The sequence below is a fragment of the Protopterus annectens genome, chromosome 1.part2 (genome assembly GCF_019279795.1).
Source record: "Protopterus annectens isolate FY-2018-M chromosome 1.part2, PAN1.0, whole genome shotgun sequence".
Taxonomy (NCBI): Eukaryota; Metazoa; Chordata; order Ceratodontiformes; family Protopteridae; genus Protopterus; species Protopterus annectens.
This window is the reverse complement of record NC_056727.1, coordinates 975,668,897-975,687,307: the sequence shown is the minus strand read 5'-3', so window position 1 is coordinate 975,687,307 and position 18,411 is coordinate 975,668,897. Positions and strand designations below refer to the sequence as shown.

At 42.6% G+C, this 18,411-nt stretch overlaps 1 protein-coding gene across 2 annotated transcripts in view; it reads left to right on the top strand.

The window, feature by feature from the left end:
• The window catches only part of KIAA1522 (KIAA1522 ortholog), a 1,150,531-nt gene that overhangs the window by 813,470 nt on the left and 318,650 nt on the right, over positions 1–18,411 (top strand). The window contains exon 1 of one of the 2 annotated variants that reach the window (XM_044059936.1): positions 271–687. The exons of the other annotated variant lie outside the window; for it this stretch is intronic. Coding sequence (XP_043915871.1) covers positions 630–687 — 58 coding nt within the window. The 5' untranslated portion in view covers positions 271–629. Of the gene's footprint in view, positions 1–270; positions 688–18,411 lie in introns of those variants that run through there. 2 annotated transcript variants of the gene reach the window in all.

Below are 18,411 nucleotides of genomic sequence, written 5' to 3'. Positions count from 1 at the left end.
TGATCGTTTCTTAAAGATCTGCTCCAGCTGCTCCTGAGACTCGTGATATGAAATGAACCGTGCTTTGATTGGGTATTAATTCACATGAGGAAGACTTTGCTCATTGTCTCATCTCCCTCCCCCGCCCAAGTGTGACAACATTTTTTTCATCCTTTTTTGCAGCTACTGTTGCTGTGAATAGCATGACACAGAGAGGAGGAGCTGGGTGTACATTCTGTGAATGAACGGTCAGACACAGTCTTGTGATGCACAGGATCACTTTAAAGGGGCTTAGGAGGACTGTCTGTGCTCCATAGTTTGGAATTAATTAATCTGGCTTGTTCTGTTTGTTGTTATTTTGTGTTGCTGCCTTGGGCTGGTGAGATTTTGCTCCTTTGTACATAACATCGTTCTGGAATTTGCTAGTGGATATGTTCTATTAGACTTAGAAAGGAAAGTGCTTCATCATGTTGGAGATGAGTCTGTGATCTGTGGTCTGCTGCAGGGGCTCAAAGAAAATGAAGGGCACATAATGAGAGCAGTCTAGCTGTGAGATAACGGGCAAGTGTTTATGTGAAGTCTTTACGCTCTGTCATCTCTTCCAACCGCACCTCTGTCTCCACGCTTATTCCACATCAGTATACACAAAAATGGTCGTCTTTCTTGGGAAAAATGTTTCTTCTTTTTGGGCACTGCTTAGGAAAAAAAGTAAGTATTCTGTAAACCAGACCTTTAGATGATGAAATTGTGTGCATGTATGTAATTGGGCAGCAAACAGTGGTCATTTTGTTTAGATTATAAGGCTGCCTAATTTATTTTCATATCTTGGTATTGAGGAGTTACAGTGCTATAGTTTAGTTACCAACCAGTGCAGGGAAGCATACATAGATTATGTTTCAAAAGTTTCCCTGTTTTATCAAAAATTACTCCAAATGGTCAGGCACAACTGGCACAGTCCTGATGTTCACTTTTTAATGGTGGTGTTAACCTTTCTTATCGTGCAGGCTGTTTTCAGATTGGTAAACTGTCTGTAGAAGTACAAAGAAGTTTCTACTATTTTTGTATAAATATAGTATTTGTGGAATGACGTTTAATACGTTTGCTTGGGGGCTAACAGACCCTGTATAAAATGACTTGAAGTTTTAAAAGCAGTAGCAGATAAATGCAGTTCTGCTTTTGATAGTAATCATTGGAAATGCATTAATGCACAAGATAAATGCAAAACTACATGGATACATGAAATAATTTGTAGGTGTCTATATCAACAGTGCACTTGCAAGTAGAATTTTTTCTGGAAATGCACCCTGTGTGTGCTTTAAAATGGAGAATTTAAGCTGAGCATGTTAAATGCATAGAAATACACTGTAAGTTAACTCTTTGACCTGTAGAAGTGGCAGTTTGGGAATACTCTGGAGAAGGTAAGAAGAGCGCAGCTAAGGCTGATAGCAGTAGACATGATTCATTTTCCCAGAAGGATTTATTAGCACAATTGTCTGGTTGATACTTTCACTGTCAGAAGGTGAACTATTGGTTGGGTTTCAGTAGTGTTCAATATCTCCAGTTTAGAATGTGTTTAATACCACTTTTCTCCACTTTAGTGACTGCAGAATAAAGCAGAATGCATCTCTCAACTAAAACATTTATGAAATGCACTTGCATTTTGAAACAGGCTTTGAAGACTTTTACATATGCATATGTGGTTCTGTATGTCTGTTGTAAAACATAAATGGAACCCAATAAAGGGAATACAGTGCTAATAATTGCATAATCTGGTTAACTTGAATTATTGCAGCTTTGTCATAAAACCAACGTATGTGTTTACATATGTTGCTAGAGTTAGTCCAATAGCTGTTTTGTCCTTTATCTCAGTATTTGAGTAACCAGTTGATGCTGTTGTGATTTCTGTTGTATCACACAAGACCTACAAATACTGAAACACCATCTGTTGACTGTGCTTCTTTAGAACTGAAGTGTTTTAAGAATAATTTGAAAAGCAGTGTCCGTATTCTCTTCTTACTCCATACTGTAGATATTGCAATCAGAACAACACTGCCTGAAGATATACCACCCTGTTGTTGTTCCAGTAATAGAGACTGATATGAGAGAAATACAAATGTGAGAAGTGAAAGGCTTTGAGTATGGCCATTGGCTATCACTGAAAGCAGTAGTTCTGATTGTAATTTGCTGCAATTTACTATTCCTCAGTCATCACAAAGTGTTTTTTTTTCTTACTTTCCCTTTTCTCATATTTGAGACTGCTTTTATAGACCCATAGTGAAGTTTTTGCATCATGAGGTGTATGTTGGCAATATGTTTTGACCTGAAGTCTCTATGAGCTATTCAATAACTGGGTAAAATGCAGTATATTAAGAACACACACAATGTTGCTAAGTCAGTGCATTGTTACATTCCTATATGGAAAAGCATAGTGTTCACATTTAAGTAGCAAAAAGTGCCTGTTAATTTTCTTTTTTTGTGTGTGTGTGTCAAAATTCTACCACACTGCAGAAAAGAGCCTTTGCTATTGGAGGAAGAAAAGGAAAACCAACACTGATCACTAATATTCATTTTAAATGAGAGTTGGCAATAATAACTAGGTTAAACATGAGCAAGGCTGGCAGTTTTGCTGCATGTGTCATCATTATGAGAGCAATTATTCGTGACATAAGACCGTAGATGCCAAAGTATGTGTATCTTTGTTGCCACAAATCAAAAGTGGAGTACAGCTGTCTAGATTATAAAATGTTAGCCAGCTGTGGCAAAATGCTTGCATTAGTTTAAGTAGATGTTTCCTTGTGAACTGTGTGTGTTAGTCCTAAAACCCTTTTCAGCAACTCTCCAGTTAGCCTGTGCTAGGAAATGTTATAGTAATGCTAAAATCTCTGTAATTTGGAGTACCCTGATACTTTTATACTAAAAAAAAAGATCCATCTGCTCTTATCCTAAACTTCCTAAAAACATATCAAAGTGAACATTTCCCTGTGTTCAGACCAATCTGTGGGTGCAGTGACCGTGTACTTAAAATTAATCAAGAGAGGAAGGATTCTAGGCTTTATGAATGTGGTGAGACAGTTTCTCGCTGCAGTGTGTTTTCAAAAAGTTTCATTAGTTACATAAAAATGACTCCAACATTTCAAAATTTCTTTTGCTTGTTTTCCCAAAAAGGGAACCCTCCCAACCAACCTGCTGCTCTTTGATGGGGAATGAATGAGCTGGTTAGCCAGGAGGTGAATACTGCTCAACAGGCAGCCGGGCAAAAAAAAGAAAACTTCTGAATTCAGTAATGACCAGGTTAAATGTTTGATGAATTTGTAAATAAGCTGTTTCAGGCTATGAGAGAGGACAACTGTATTCTAAATAATCAGATGATACTTGTCCAGCATTTCATACTGGCATCCTGTGAACAATCAGTGGGCATAGCAGAGTGCCACAGTCCTTAAGAACTTTAGTGTAAGCTGAATATTCCTCACTTAACATGTAACCATAAAATACAGCACTTCAGCTCATATCTCTCGACTTCTTTGCTCAAGAATTCTAGACCAAAAATAATGAGGGGGCAAGTGGCCAAAGTTTGGGACATTTTAAATATTCTAATTCAGTTAACTATTTAATAGAATGACTGATTTTACCTCAGCATGCATTTTCTGAATAAGTATGAAACTTTAATGTCTGGCATTATTTGACTGGCTGTATCTTCTGTGATTTACCAGAAAATCAAAAATATTATGAGGGACAGGGCAAAAAATAAAATGCAACATCAGGGACATGAAAATTCTGGACAGTTGGAGGTACGCTTCAATAATATATGTTAGAATGAAACTACTGTAGTGTGTTTTTTTTAATCACTAGATGTGATGTCATATAAAAATTTTAATTTTATATTTTTTCCTGAGTAGTTCACATAATGTTTTGGCATGAATACACATTACCAAGAAAAAAAATGTAATTCCTGGTCACAGTCACCAGGGACTCCATTGGAATAGTGTTTAAATATTCTGTTGGTTCCAAGTGCTGGCCATGTTAATTAAGCAACAGAGATGCACAATGAAAGCAAAAAAAAAATGCACCAAGTCAGAAGATAAAATTCATCTGTCCAGAAAGCAGTAGGGTCATATAACATAGAAGAACTTGTTCTGTAGTGGTGCCATTGCAAAAAAGTGTAAGAATGTATCCATGTGTATCCAAATGTAATCATCAATTTATAGGTAGGTAGGCTGCGAGACCTTTAGGTGTGGGAAAACATGCATCCCTTGCAAATCTGTCATGAAGCAAAAGCATTAAAATGATGTGAAATCTATCGAAAGTAATTCACTGCCAGCTACTTGCCACCATCATGAATGCCTTCAGCAACAGCCAAGTATAATCCACATTTGTATCATTTTAATGCAATTTCAAAATAAACTATGCAGGTTACAAGCCAGAGAAGAAAGGTGCCACTTTCCCTTTTCTGTTGTACTAAGAATATAACTAGTTTGATCATAAATGTAATATGTATAGAAGTGTATGTTACGTGTAGTACGTTGATCTACACTTGAAACCCTTCAGTGCTGGCTTTTTATATCATAACTGTGAGAGAGCTTGTCTTCAACTTGTCAAAATAGGAAGGCTGTTACGTTGTTGGATAATCCTTTATGGAGAGGGAGGTTCTTTTAACGGAGTTAAAATGCATTAAGGTGCGTACTTCATACCCTTTCATTCTCAAATTAGTAAGCAAGCATTTGGAGATAAGTAGTCCTGAAATATTTAGAAATGGATTCCAAAACACGGACTAGTTTTATGTTGTGGTATACATGAGTACACTGTCATTCAAAAGATCTAGCTGTTTCTTTCATTGGAATTCACTGAATGGAGCAAAGTTGCTAATATTGCACTGTCCTTGCCATATTGTGGTCATAGCTGGTGAATATGTAGTGAGAAAAAATTAGTGAGTGAAGGTATGTTTGTAGTTTTAAATATAAACAATGAAATGGTGTGGGATACAGGGAGGTGCCAAACTCTTCAGTCTAAATTAGCCTGATACAACAAAAAGGTGGACCTTTTAGTGCCCAGAAGGTGTGATATTCCACTGTGCTGCTTATCTTGGACTGTATGAATGCACTTCAGTATATTTGGTGAGACATTTCTGTTGATATTTTTAACAAAAGTGCTAGAACTATTTGCCGTTATTTAATTATTGGCTAGTAGAAGTGTGCAATATGGAAACGGTTTTATAGTAGTTTTTAATTGTATAGTTATTAGAGTTGCTTATCAGAAGTACTTTTCCCATCATTCCAAAAAAAGTGAATGCTATTCCATCAAAACAAAATTTTAGAACTTCCTGTTAACAGTAATTTGCCCCTTGCCTCCTCCACAATTTTATTAATACAAATTCAAGATGCCTTGGAATCATAAGAATACTCTAAGATACAGCAGCCTTGGCGTTAGATACATCCCTCATATCGTAATTATGCTTACAGTCTGATGTTCTTCGTGTTTCACTGTTGCAGTCATCACATTTGGGTTATCCCTGCCAGGGTAGCCTTCGGCCAACCCGAATACCACAGACTTAGCATTTCTGCATCTGTTGCTGTTGCTTGAGGACTGACATCTGGTCATCAGTAGTATAAAGTAAGGCAGCCAAAGCCATTACATCAGTCTTTCTTGCTGTGGCGCCCGAAACAGAAGCAGTTCGCATGAGTGCCAGTCTGCCAAATTGAAGTTGAAGTCTTCTAATGCTACGTACCCCGTTGGGGATCCTTTTTTCTTGCAGTAACTGATGTCCGAAAAAGTTAACAGTTGTCTCGCCTGTGGAAAGCAAGTACCACACCGAGACTTCCACTCTTACTGCGTCACTTGTTTAGGCCCAGACCACGACGTCCCCCATTGTCTCTTCTGTGCTTTGTTCATCACCAGAACTATCCATCGTGGGGCCCTTGTTGTAGCCAGATATTTTCATTTACAGTCTTCAAATTCCGATATGGCTTCGAGAAGCCATCCAACAGCAGATCTTCTGAAAAAACGTAAAGATAAAGACAGACAAGATCATACAGAGCCAAACCTAACGACACTTCCGTTAAGCTAATAGTCAGTCCTCCAGTACTCATGAGGTGCTTTCCCAGCCCCTGATGCCCACTTTAGTTGATTCGCAGGCCACTACCGAGACCCTTTCAGAGTCTGGTATGCCACAAAACTCTTCGACTAAGGATCCTGCGGTTGTCTCCACCTTGGATGGGGTCCAGAGCCACTGAGCAGGCACCGGCTTCCGAGGAAGTCCTTCATACTACCGAATCATGACACAAACCAACGTCTTCTTTCGCGACTACTGTTCTTTCAAAACGACTGAGTTTCTTAGGTCCAGGGTTCAAACCACACCCAAGAAACTGACCCACGCTCAGCCACCTGCTACCTTGCCGTAGACTCAAATGCTTAAGATGGCGGAAGACCTTATCATGCTAATCAGGGAAAGCCAAGCTACAGCCTCAAAAAGGAAAAGAGATCTGTCCCCTGTAGTTTTGTCTGAACAAGAGTCAGATGAATCTGATGCATCTGACTATGAAGACATGCAATCCCTCTCCACTTGTGAGGATTCTGATGCAGAGGACTCCATTCCATCAGCCTCTCCCCCAGAGGAAACGCTGCAGACTTTAAGGGAGCATTTCCAATGGGAGAGTCAGGACTACCCTCAGTCTAAAAATAAACTCTGGGAATTCTTATATCTTCCGCAGCAGAGACCCTTGGCCATCTCCCCAGTCCTGGATGTTGTGGATGATGTTTTCCTTGAATCCAGCTAGACTCTTGATGCCCTACCTCTTGCTCCCAGAAAACCAGACCGGTAGTATAGAGTGCCTGACTCACAAATACCTTTTTAAAAATCCAATAGCTGACCCTGAGGTCATTTCTCAAGGGATAAAAGGGATTAAAGCAACCTCTGGTAAGAAACCCACCCCCTCAGACAGGGATTCCCGAGCTTTGGACAGATGGGGTAAAAAAAAGTATAGACCTCAGCTAGTCTTGCTATCAGGGCACTAAATTGTCAGTTCCATATGCTGAAATTTCAGCAACATACCTTGGAATTCCTTAAACAAAAATTGTCTTCCTTTACTGCTTGGGCAGAATCCAAAGATTTACAAGACTTAATGCATTCTGCAAGCCATGTAACTAAACACACTTTGCACTGTGGGTTTTATGCCATAGAAGCTTCTTGCAGGGCAGCAGTCACTGGATCTGTCATTGGAAGACATGCATGGCTTAAGGAACAACCCCTGCCAGACCATGTCAGATCTAAATTGTTGGATGCCCCATTGCACAAAGACAACTTATTTGGCACTAAGGCAGAAGATGGAAGAAAAAGCAAAATCTATGCAAACCGTTAAGGATTTCTTACAAGTCCAGCCCCCTAGGTTCAGCAGGCATTGTCCCTCCAAGCACTGGTCCTTTCCTGCTCTGTGTAAACCAGCCCAACCTAGGCCCCATGGAAACAGACCCCCCCCCCAGTCAGCAGCCCCAGGGAATGCAGAGATCTAAGCAGTGGACTACCTCCATTTCAAAAACAGGGAGTTCTAATGGTAAGTACTCACAATGACTCACCTCCTCCACCTCCCCTCACTTACCCCTAGGAGGAAAACTCTCCTTTCACTGAAGCACCTGGGCCACCATAACCAAGGAGCAATGGGTTCTGAACATTGTGTCGCAGGGATACAAATTTTCCGTCCATACCCTTCCAACCCCAAAAGGGATCGCAAATCTACCACCAAATCAGTGGGCAGAGGCTCAAAACCAAATTCTTTCCCTCAGTAGAGGATGTTCCTGCAGAACAGATAGTCCAAGGCTTCTACTCCAGACTTTTTCTGGTGCCCAGAAAAGAGGACACCTGGTACCCCATCCTTGATCTATCCATTCTAAACACCTTCCTGGTGATCCCAAAATTCAAAATTCCCACCGTTCACCAGCTGCTACCCATGCTCTCCAAGAACGCTTGGCTACCCATCCTAGATCTAAAAGAGGCCTACCTTCACATCCCTATCAGGGAATCATGCAGGTAATATCTCCGCTTCAGGGCAGGATCTCAGCACTTTCAGTTCTTTGCTCTTTGGCTTATCTACTGCTCCCAGAGTTTTCACAAAATGTCAGGATCTGGGCATTGCCTTTTGCAGACAAAGACTGCCTTATTCAAGCAGACAGCCAGGAAAAGCTGCTCATGCACTTGGCCTTTACAGAGACCCTGCTAACCTCGCTAGGGTACACAATCAATGAAAAGAAATCCAAACAGGTGCCCACCCAAAGGATAATCTTCTGGGAGCAAGTCTGGACACAGCATCCCAGATGGCATTCGTTACACCAGAGAAACAAATATTCCTGGCAACCTACTTCTCTCAACTAGCCACCAGGCCCCAGCTGTCTGCAAGGAAGATCCTGCAAACTCTGGGGTTCATGGAATCTTGCATTCTACTCATTCCATGTGCCAGACTGCATATGAGTAAACTTCAGTGGTACCTAAAGAGCCTTTGGTGTCAACACTCAAGATCTGGAACCTCTTCTACCTATAATTCTTTGCCTCAGAAAGGAATTTCTTTGGTGGGCAACAGCATGCTCCCACAACAAGGGACTGCCCTTCTCCCCACCCCCCGCTACCCAGACCCTCACCACAGACTCATCAGACTATGCTTGGGGTGCACACCTAGACGGCAGGTGCATACAGGGCCAATGGTGCCCTCAAGAAATCCCTCTGCACATCAGTCAAAAAGAGATGATGGCTGTGCAGCGTGCTGCTAGCTTTCAAACCCCTTCTCTCTCTCCAGGGGTTCTCCTGATCAAAACAGACAACACCACTGTGATGTGGTACATCAACAAGCGGGGAGGGACGTACTCCTACCATCTATGCAGGGTAGCCATGACCCTTTGGCTCACAGCCTCCTCCATGCAACTACACCTGATAGCACAATTCCTGCCAGGCCCTCTCAACTCTCTGGCAGACCAATTAAGCAGAAATCTTCTGGACCCACACGAGTGGCACCTCAACAGAAGTACCTTCACCCTAATAACTCAGAAATGGGGAATCCTGAAGGTCGAGCTCTTTGCCTCCCACACCAACTATCAGCTCAGCAAATTCTGCACCAGGGACCATCACTGCATGGCTTGGAAAGTGTATGCCTCGGATGCCTGTCCTTCCCCTAGCTCAAACTATCAGTCTGTGCCTTTCCTCCCCTATCTCTCATCCCCAGGGTACTGCTCAAAATAAGGGAGGAAAAACCAAGGACCATTCTTATAGCTCCAGACTGGCCCCGACAACACTGGTTCTCCTTGCTGTGCAGCCTGTCCCCACTGCCTCCATAGCATCTTCCTCAGATTCCAAATCTCCTGACCCAGAGGGAAGGGGAATTCATGCATCCCAAATTGCAGACACTCAATTTGGCAGCTTGGCTTATTCCCTAACCCTGGACCAATCTGCCATCCTCAGTAAACAGGTTCTGGATGTTATCCATGATGCCAGACGTCCTAGCACCAGAAAATCTTATGCAGATAAATGGAAAAGGTTCTATACCTGGATCCAGGCTAAGGGAGCCAATACAACACAGCCCTCCATCCCTCTCATCCTGGATTACTTAGCTGACCTACTACACAGTGGTCTCTCTTTCTCCTCTATAAAACTCATGCTTCTGCTATTTCTGCTCATTTTCCCATGGAGCAGCCCCTTTTTCTCACATCCTTTGATCAAACAGTTCCTCAGAGGTGCTAGCAACTTAAGCCCCCCCCCCCCCTGAAGGGCACCAACACCAGCCTGGGACCTTAACTTTGTCTTGGAAAAGCTCTCCCTACCCCCTTTCAAACCAGATTCTTCTGCAGAGCTAAAATTTCTCTCCTGGAAGACAGCATTCTTTCTGGCCATCACCTCAGCCAGAAGAGTCTCTGAGCTGCAAGTACTCATGGCTGTGGAACCCTACATCTTCCATGCAGACAGGATATCCCTCAGAACTAACCCATCCTTCATGCCCAAGGTGGTGTCCAGTGTGGCTCTCAACCAAGCTATTCATTTGCCCACCTTCTTTCGTAATCCCCAGAACAAGGGGGAAAGGATTCTTCACTCTCTAGATGTGCACATACCGCTCAGATTCTGTCTGGACAGGACTAATTCCTTCAGAAAGTCTGATCAATTGCTGGTTAGCTTTGCTACAGGGGCAGAATGCAAAGCCATTATCCAAGCAAACCATTTCCAAATGGATAGCACACTGCATCCATCTCTGCTACAAACAGCATGGAAAAGCCTCCCTCTAAAGGGGTCAGGACACACTCCACCAGAGTAGCCTCCACCTCTGCAGCTTTCCTAAGAAAGTATTGTAATAATTATCCAAACATTTTTCCTGTCTCTTAAATCGACTACAGTACATCTTCTGGTTTCAGTTACGAAGTGCAGTATTTTTATCATTTTTCTTTGTCAAAAATGCATTACCAGAATGTGCATTTTTGTCAAAAAATATCCCTCCCTCCACCACTTCAGTTTTTTTTTAATCTTGTATCCAATAGATAATTTCAATTCGTTGCTCTTATTTAATATTTAATCTTCTTTTCTCATTTATTATAATATTGATATTCACAGGTTCAATACTCAAACTAACCTTTACCTTACTTTGCAACTTTTTTGTAGTAATTTAATTTTCCACTTTTTGTACTATTCAATAGATACTTTCTCACCTTCATTTTCATGTCCCTTCTCGTTATTTAAATTTTTATAAGTATTGTGCACTTCCACATTATAGTCCTTAACATAATTCTTTCTGCATCCTCTACACCTGCTTCTTGTTTCTCATTAGAGTTGTATATGTTATTCTACTTTTTACTCTCCAACAAGTCGAAATTTTAGAACATCATTTTTCTCACTCCATTGCCTAGCATGTCATGTCACATTAATAATGATCATTGCTTCCATATTTTCTGCATATCATTTTACAGTTATTTTTTACTATGCCCCGATTCCATCTCTGAGTACGTCTGCATTTAGAACATTAATAAAATTTTCTCCTGGCCCACAATAAAAGCACATTTTAGGCTGAACGCAGTATACAAGTATGCTCTTTTTTCCACATTAATAATTACGATGTTTGGTAAATTCAAAATGTTTTCATCATTCCTATGTAAAAACACCATTGCATCCCATGTTTGTTCATAATTTTCTTCCATCTTAACTTTTTATAATGTCATAAACATGTTTATTTCAGGAGAGACCAAGGTGCAGTTCTCACTGTATAAGTTAAATTTGGGCAGGGCACCAGGAAATCTTACCACCCAACTAGGACTGTGCTCTCTTCCAACAAAGCCCTACTACTAATATCCAAACCTAACAGCTTGCCTTGCTTCTCCCTGTACTCTCACAGTGTCCAAAACTTGCAACTCCACTCCCCTAATAGTCTAACCATCACTAAAGTCTGTCAAGCTTCAACTAAAAAGACACCGACTGCACTCATGGCACTGCAAATGCTCACCACGTGATTAAACCATTGCTCTTTCCTCCAACTGCTCTCCTTGCCTAACTCTTAATGCCTTCTAAAACTAAGAGTAACATGTAGATTGCAACCTACAATATCTCTGGATGCTATCTCAGTAATGTAATAAACTGCCATTGTAAGACTATGCCTGTTTGTGAACAATTCCACTACTGCATTTTTCTGTATGTACTTTATAAAATTGCCACTTCCCATGCTTCAGTATATATCTATATAGATGTCATAGTCAATGTTCAATTGTGTTGTAGTTTTACTGAAGTTTTTCTCCTTAGTCCTCCACTGAGAGAGTCCTGAGCCCAGTAGGACTTTTGAGTAAATAAAAAAATAAACAAATAAATGCCCCTACTCTCCAGCAAGTCCCATGGGATCATTTACATCCACTTGCATGACCAACAACTCCTGCAAACAGGACATTGGTGCGTGGTAGTGAGTTATGCTATCAGTTCAAGGGGACAGTAAGTTTTGTTTTCATTAATGTAGAAATGGTGAAAATAAGTAATGTGTTGAGTTTGTTTGAAGACATGTTTAGAGTCAGATGTAGTGAAAGTGTCTTTTGTGCCAGTTAAGGACAGTGAGTGTTTATACTATGCTAGTGGATTAAGATCTTGTGAAAATTAGAGTTCTAGGTTTTACTCAGTTTAGGGTTGTGAGATTGGATGCTGTTCCTTCGAGTTATGATCTGTTGCAGTGTTTATTATAGGAGAGGGTTTAGAGCTTCTGAGAGCGAGTGCTATTTATAGTGAATTTCAAGTTAAGCTTAAGTATTCTGTAGAGTCTTGGGGCTTAAAGAAGTGGTGCTGTGTGATTAGGTTTGCAGCCTTTGAGAATAGATGCTACAGGGATGGGTTTAATGCCATGGAGTGAGTAAATGAGGTTATGGTCATTAGACGTGGGTGAGCTATAAATGTACAACTACATTTTTAGGGAGACTTTTTTTCCCTCCCCTCTGCATCATTCTGTGGCTACCAACCCAATGTGCCCCATGTCCATCGCCAGGTCTACTTCCTCCTACCCATTGGACTCCATCTGTTAGGACTGGAGCCAGAGTGCAACCTAAGCTAAAGCAGATCCTGGGTGTCTGCCAGGGCTGGGGTTCTTTTTATAACCTCTACCCTATCGCTTCCTTCTGCCTTGCAGTTCCTGTGGGAAAGTCAGAGGCTGGGTGCACAAAAGGGATGTGTGTGGCATTTTGCCCCTCGTTTGTGGCAGCTCGTCTGTGTCCCGTCTGAATCGCAACTTTGCACACACCTCCTGATAGTAATATTCTCAGCTTCCACCAGAGACCTGAGTCACCCTCAAGACTGCCCTCCCCTTAGGAATGGTAGCACCCATCCCTCCCTGCTGCTCCATCAGATGACCAAATCACTAATTGAACCATGCTGGCTGGGCCATAGTCAAGGCTTTATCCCTGTATGCCATTGGAGCAGCACACAGTTACATGTGATACTACATGAGGAGGTTATGATCTGGAGAGTGGGCTATGTAAATGTTTTAAGGGTAACTGAAAGATAATGGTATGTAGGTAAGAACAGTGTTTGTGAAAGCAGGTGCTACACATGTTTGAGGTTTCTGAGGGTCAGAGACTGTGTTCAGTGAGTTTATGGTTTGTGTGCATGTGCTGTTTGTAAAAGTACACAGTGAATGACATTAGATAAGTGTGAACTGGTGTCTGGTGGGTATTTGGAACGGTCACCAAGACAGTTCTCAGCTTCAAGATAAAAATCCGTAAATTCACAAGACTGGCTGATATCAGATTTTACCCATTTCACAATATATCAAAAGACCCCAGTAAAATTATATGGAAATGAGGACCTTCCATGTTGGCCAGTAAGCCAAACATTTCTGTGTTTGTTTACATTTACTTTTATTTTGCAACTTCTGATACCTAGGCTGTTAAGGGAACATATGTCCATCTTTTATAGTTGAGCAGTTTTGGAGCCAAGCTCTTAAAATATGCACATACAGACACCCATTTACAATCTGCTTTACGTGGAATACTTTTCCATCAAAGATATAACAGTACAATAGGGAGATGTCTAATGACCTTCTGATGCAGTTAGAGTCCTGGATTAAGAATTTAAGATCCCTGCTTGGGAATCTTCTGAAAGAAATCGTGATGCATGCGCTGGACAGACTGGTAACCTCAAGGGGAGGGGGGAGTGGGAATTTTCATTAAGAAAATAAGAAACTACTTTTCGTTTAGAAAATGCGAAACATTACTTTATACAAAAGATATCAATGTAGAGTATACAGTACCTATAAGTGTTTGTCCTGACATTCAAAGCACTTGAGAGACAAAAGACTTCACTTTAAAACATTTTTCCACATGCACATACGCTGACAAAACTTTTGTATTGTACTAGCATATGAACTGTGCTAAAGGACTGACAAAAAGCATGAGATGAAGAAACTCTTGTCAGAAGAATATCTGTCGTCAGTCTAAAACAACACAGAAATGGATTGAAACAAATCTGACTCTGATGACAAACAGTAGTGTTACTCAGGCTTTTGTACCAGTTTAAAATGTTCCAGTTTGCATACCAAAGCTGAACAATAAAAAGGTGACTTATTCTTTTTCAAAACATTAAACAATGGTAAATTGTATATAGGAATAATGTACAGTAAGGAAGAGATGTAGCTGTACCTGGCATGAGCATTTGATCCTTCAGGCTTCAATCACCCTTGGGACCAAACCGAGCCGGACATAATTGAACGGTTTTATAATAACCTCCATGGAAGTACTGTATTCCTTTGTTAGCATATGTTTACACCTTATTTGCATTTTACTTCACTGACTTTGTATTCCTGTGAATATTGCTGCATTAGTAGTGCTTTTGTGATAGATGGTTCTTTGTGTTTCACTGTTGCAGTCATCACATTTGGGTTATCCCTGCCAGGGTAGCCCTCGGCCGGCCCGAATATCATAGACTTAGTATTTCTGGGTCGGTTTCTGTCACTTGAGGACTGACGTCAGGTCGTCAGTGATATAAAGGAAGGCATCCGACACCATTACATCAGTCTTTCTTGCCATGGAGCCTGAAGCAGAAGCAATTCTCATGAGTGCCGGTCGGCCACTACCGGAGTTTTGTTTCCGGATTGAAGTTGAAGACTTTGAAAGCTAAGTACCCCGTTGGGGATCCTTTTTTCTTGCACTAACCAGTGTCAGAAAAAGGTAATAATTGTCTCACCTGTGGAAATCAAATACCACACCAGGACTTCCATTCTTACTGCGTCACTTGTCTAGGCCCAGACCACGATGCCCTTCATTGTCGCTTCTGTGCTTTAATGCCAGAACTGTCCATTGATGGGCCCTTATTGTAGCTAGATATTTCCGTTTACAGTCCCCAATATCTGATATGGCTTCTGTAAGCCATCCGACAGCAGATCTTCCGAAAAAAAGATAGACAGAGACAAGACCGCACAGGACCAAACCTTCTGACGACGCTTCTGTTAAGCTGGTCATCAGTCCTCCGGAACTCAGTGAGGTGCTTTCACAGCCCCTGATGCCCGCTTCAGTTATTTCGCAGGCTGCTGCCGAGACCCTTTCAGAGACCGGTATGCCGCAGAACTCTTCTTCGTCTAAGGATCCTGCGGTCGTCTCTACCTTGGATGGGTCTGAAGCCGCTGTGCAGGCACTGGCTTCTGAGGAAGTCCTTCGCAATACCGAATCCCGACATAAACCGACGTCTTCTTTCATGACTACCATTCTCTCAAAAACAACTAAGTTCCTCAGGCCCAGGGGTTGAACCACACCCAAGAAACAGACTACCCATTCTCAGGCGCCTGCTCCCTGACCTCAGTCTCAAATGTTTAAAATGGCAGAAGACCTTATCATGCTGATTAGGGACCAGTCCACTCCCTCAAAAAGGAAAAGAGATCCAGTTCCAGTAGTTTTGTCTGAACAAGAGTCAGATGAATCCAATGCATCTGACTATGAAGACATGCAGGCCCTCTTCACATATGAGGATTCTGATACATCGGAATCAATTCCTTCAGCCTCTCCCCCAGAGGATTTTTCCTTTGGGGAAATCCTGCATACATTAAGGGAGCATTTCCAGTGGGAGAGTCAAGACTACCCACAGACTAAAAAGAGACTCAGAGAGTTCCTGGACTTTCCACAACACAGGCCCTTAGCCATCCCCCCAGTCCTAGATGTGGTGGATGATGTCTTCCTTGATTCCAGCTTAACTCCAGATGCCCTCCCTCTGCTCCCAGAAAACCAGACACATACTACAGAGTCCCGGACTCACACAAATATCTTTTTAAAAATCTTACAGATGACCCTGAGGTCATTACTCAATGGGCCTAAAGGGATTAAAGCAACCTCAGCTAAAAATCCCACCCCCTCAGACAGGGATTCCCGAACACTGGACAGATTGTGTAAAAAAGTATACACCTCCGCTACTTTTGCTATCAGGGCACTAAATTGTTAGTTCCATATGCTTAAATATCAGCAACATACCTTGGAACTCCTTAAACAAAAAATTTCCTCCATGGGCAGAATCTAAAGATTTACATGACTTCATGCATTCTGTTGGTCAAGTAGTAACTAAACACACTATACACTGTGGTTTTGATGCCCTAGAAGCTTCTTGCAGAGCAGCAGTCTCCGGATCTGTCATTAGAAGACCTGCATGGCTTAAGGAACAACCCCTACCAGACCATGTCAAATCAAAATTGTTAGATGCACCCTTGCACAAAGATAACTTGGTTGGCACTAAAGTAGAAGAGGTTTTAAAAAAGATGGAAGAAAAAGCTAAATCTATGCAGACTTCTTACAGGTCCAGCATCCTAGGTTCAGCAGGCATTTCCCCTCCAAGCACTGGTCCTTTCCTGCAAGTAGACAGGGCCAGCCCTAGGCCCCGGTGGAAACAGACCCCCCCCCCCCCAGACAGCAGCCCCAGGAGTTGCAGAGATCCAAGCAGTGGACTACCTCCACTTCAAAACCAGGGAGTTCTAAGCCCCACCCCCTTATGGTAAGAACTCACAATGACTTGCCCCTTCCCAACCTCGTCTCTGCCTGGGAGCAAGTCTGGACGCAGCATCCCAGATGGCATGCCTTACACTAAAGAAACACATTTTCCTATCAGCTTACTTCTCTCAACTGGCCACCAGGCCCCAGCTTTCTGCAAGGAAAATCCTGCAAGCCCTGGAGTTCATGACCTCTTTCATACTCCTCATTCCATATGCCAGACTGCATATGAGGAAACTTCAGTGGTACCCAAAGAGCCTTTGGTGTCAACACTCTCAGGATCTGTAAACTCTTCTGCCTATAATTCCGTGCCTGAGGAAGGAATTTCTTTGGTGGGCAACAGCATGCTCCCACAACAATGGACTGCCCTTTTCCCCACTCCCCGCTGCCCAGACACTCACCACAGATGCATCAGACTACGCTTAGGGTGCCAACCTAGATGGCAGGTGCATACAGGTCCAGTGGAACCCCCAGAAACTCCCTCTGCACATCAGTCTAAAAGAAATGATGGCTGTGCAGCAGGCCTTAATAAGTTTCAAACACCTTCTTTCTCCAGGGGTTCTTCTGATCAAGACAGACAACACTGCTGTGATGTGGTACATCAACAAGCAGGGAGGGACTCACTCCTACCCGCTGTGTAGGCTGGCCATGACCCTTTGGTTCACAGCCTCTTCCATGCAAATACAACTGTTAGCTCAATACCTGTCAGGCTCTCTCAACTCCCTGGCAGACTAATTAAGCAGACAGCTCTTGGACCCCCACGAATGGCAGCTCAACAGTAGTGCCTTCTTCCTAATGACTCAGAAATGGGGAACCCCGGAGGTTGACCTCTTCGCCTCCCACACCAACCACCAGCTAAGCAAATTGTGCACCAGGGAGCATCACTTGGAAAGTGGATGCCCTGTCCTTCCCCTGAGAAAACCTCTCGGTCTATGCCTTTCCTCCCTTACCTGTCATTCCCAGAGTACTGCTCAAAATAAGGAAGGAAAAACCAAGGACCATTCTTATAGCTTCAGACTGGCCCAGACAGCACTGATACCCCTTGCTGCGCAGTCTATCCCCGCTACCTCCATGGAATCTTCCTCAGATTCCAAACAACCTAACCCAGAGGGAAAGGAAGCTCATGCACCCCCAATTGCAAACACTCAATTTGACAGCTTGGCTTATACCCTAGCCCCTGAACAATCTGCCATCCTCAGTAAACAGGTTCTGGATGTTATCCGAGAGGCCAGATGCCCTAGCACCATAAAGTCTTTTGCAGATAATTGGAAAAGGTTATGCACCTGGATCTAGGCTAAGGGGGCCAACACGTCACAGTCATCCATCCCTCTCATCCTGGATTACTTAGCCGACCTACTACACAGTGGTCTCTCTCTCCTCTATAAAAATTCATGTCTCTGCTATTTCCTGCTCATTTTACCACTGAGCAGCCTCTCTTTTCAAATGCTGTGATTAAACAGTTCCTCAGAGGGGCTAGCAACTTGAGGCCCCCCAGAAGAGCACCAACACCAGCTTGGGACCTTAACTTTGTCTTGGAAAAGCTCACCGTACCCCCCTTCGAACCAGCTTCTTCTGCAGAGCTCAAATTTCTCTCCTGGACGACAGCCTTTCTCCTGGCCATCACTTCAGCCAGAAGAGTGTCTGAGCTGCAAGCACTCATGGCTATGGAACCCTTCATCCTCTTCCATGCAGACAGGGTATCCCTCAGAGCTAATGCATTCTTCATGCCTAAGGTGGTGTCCAGTGTGGCTCTCAACCAATCCATTCATTTACCCACCTTCTTTCCTAAACCCCAAAACAAGGGGGCAAGGATGCTGCACTTTCTGGATGTGCACAGACAGCTCCGATGCTATCTGGACAGGACTAAACCCTTCAGAAAGTCTGATAATTGCTAGTTAGCTTTGCTTCAGGGGAAGAAGGCAAAGCCATCTCCAAATGGATAGCACACTGCATCCATTTCTGCTACAAACAGCATGGAAAGCC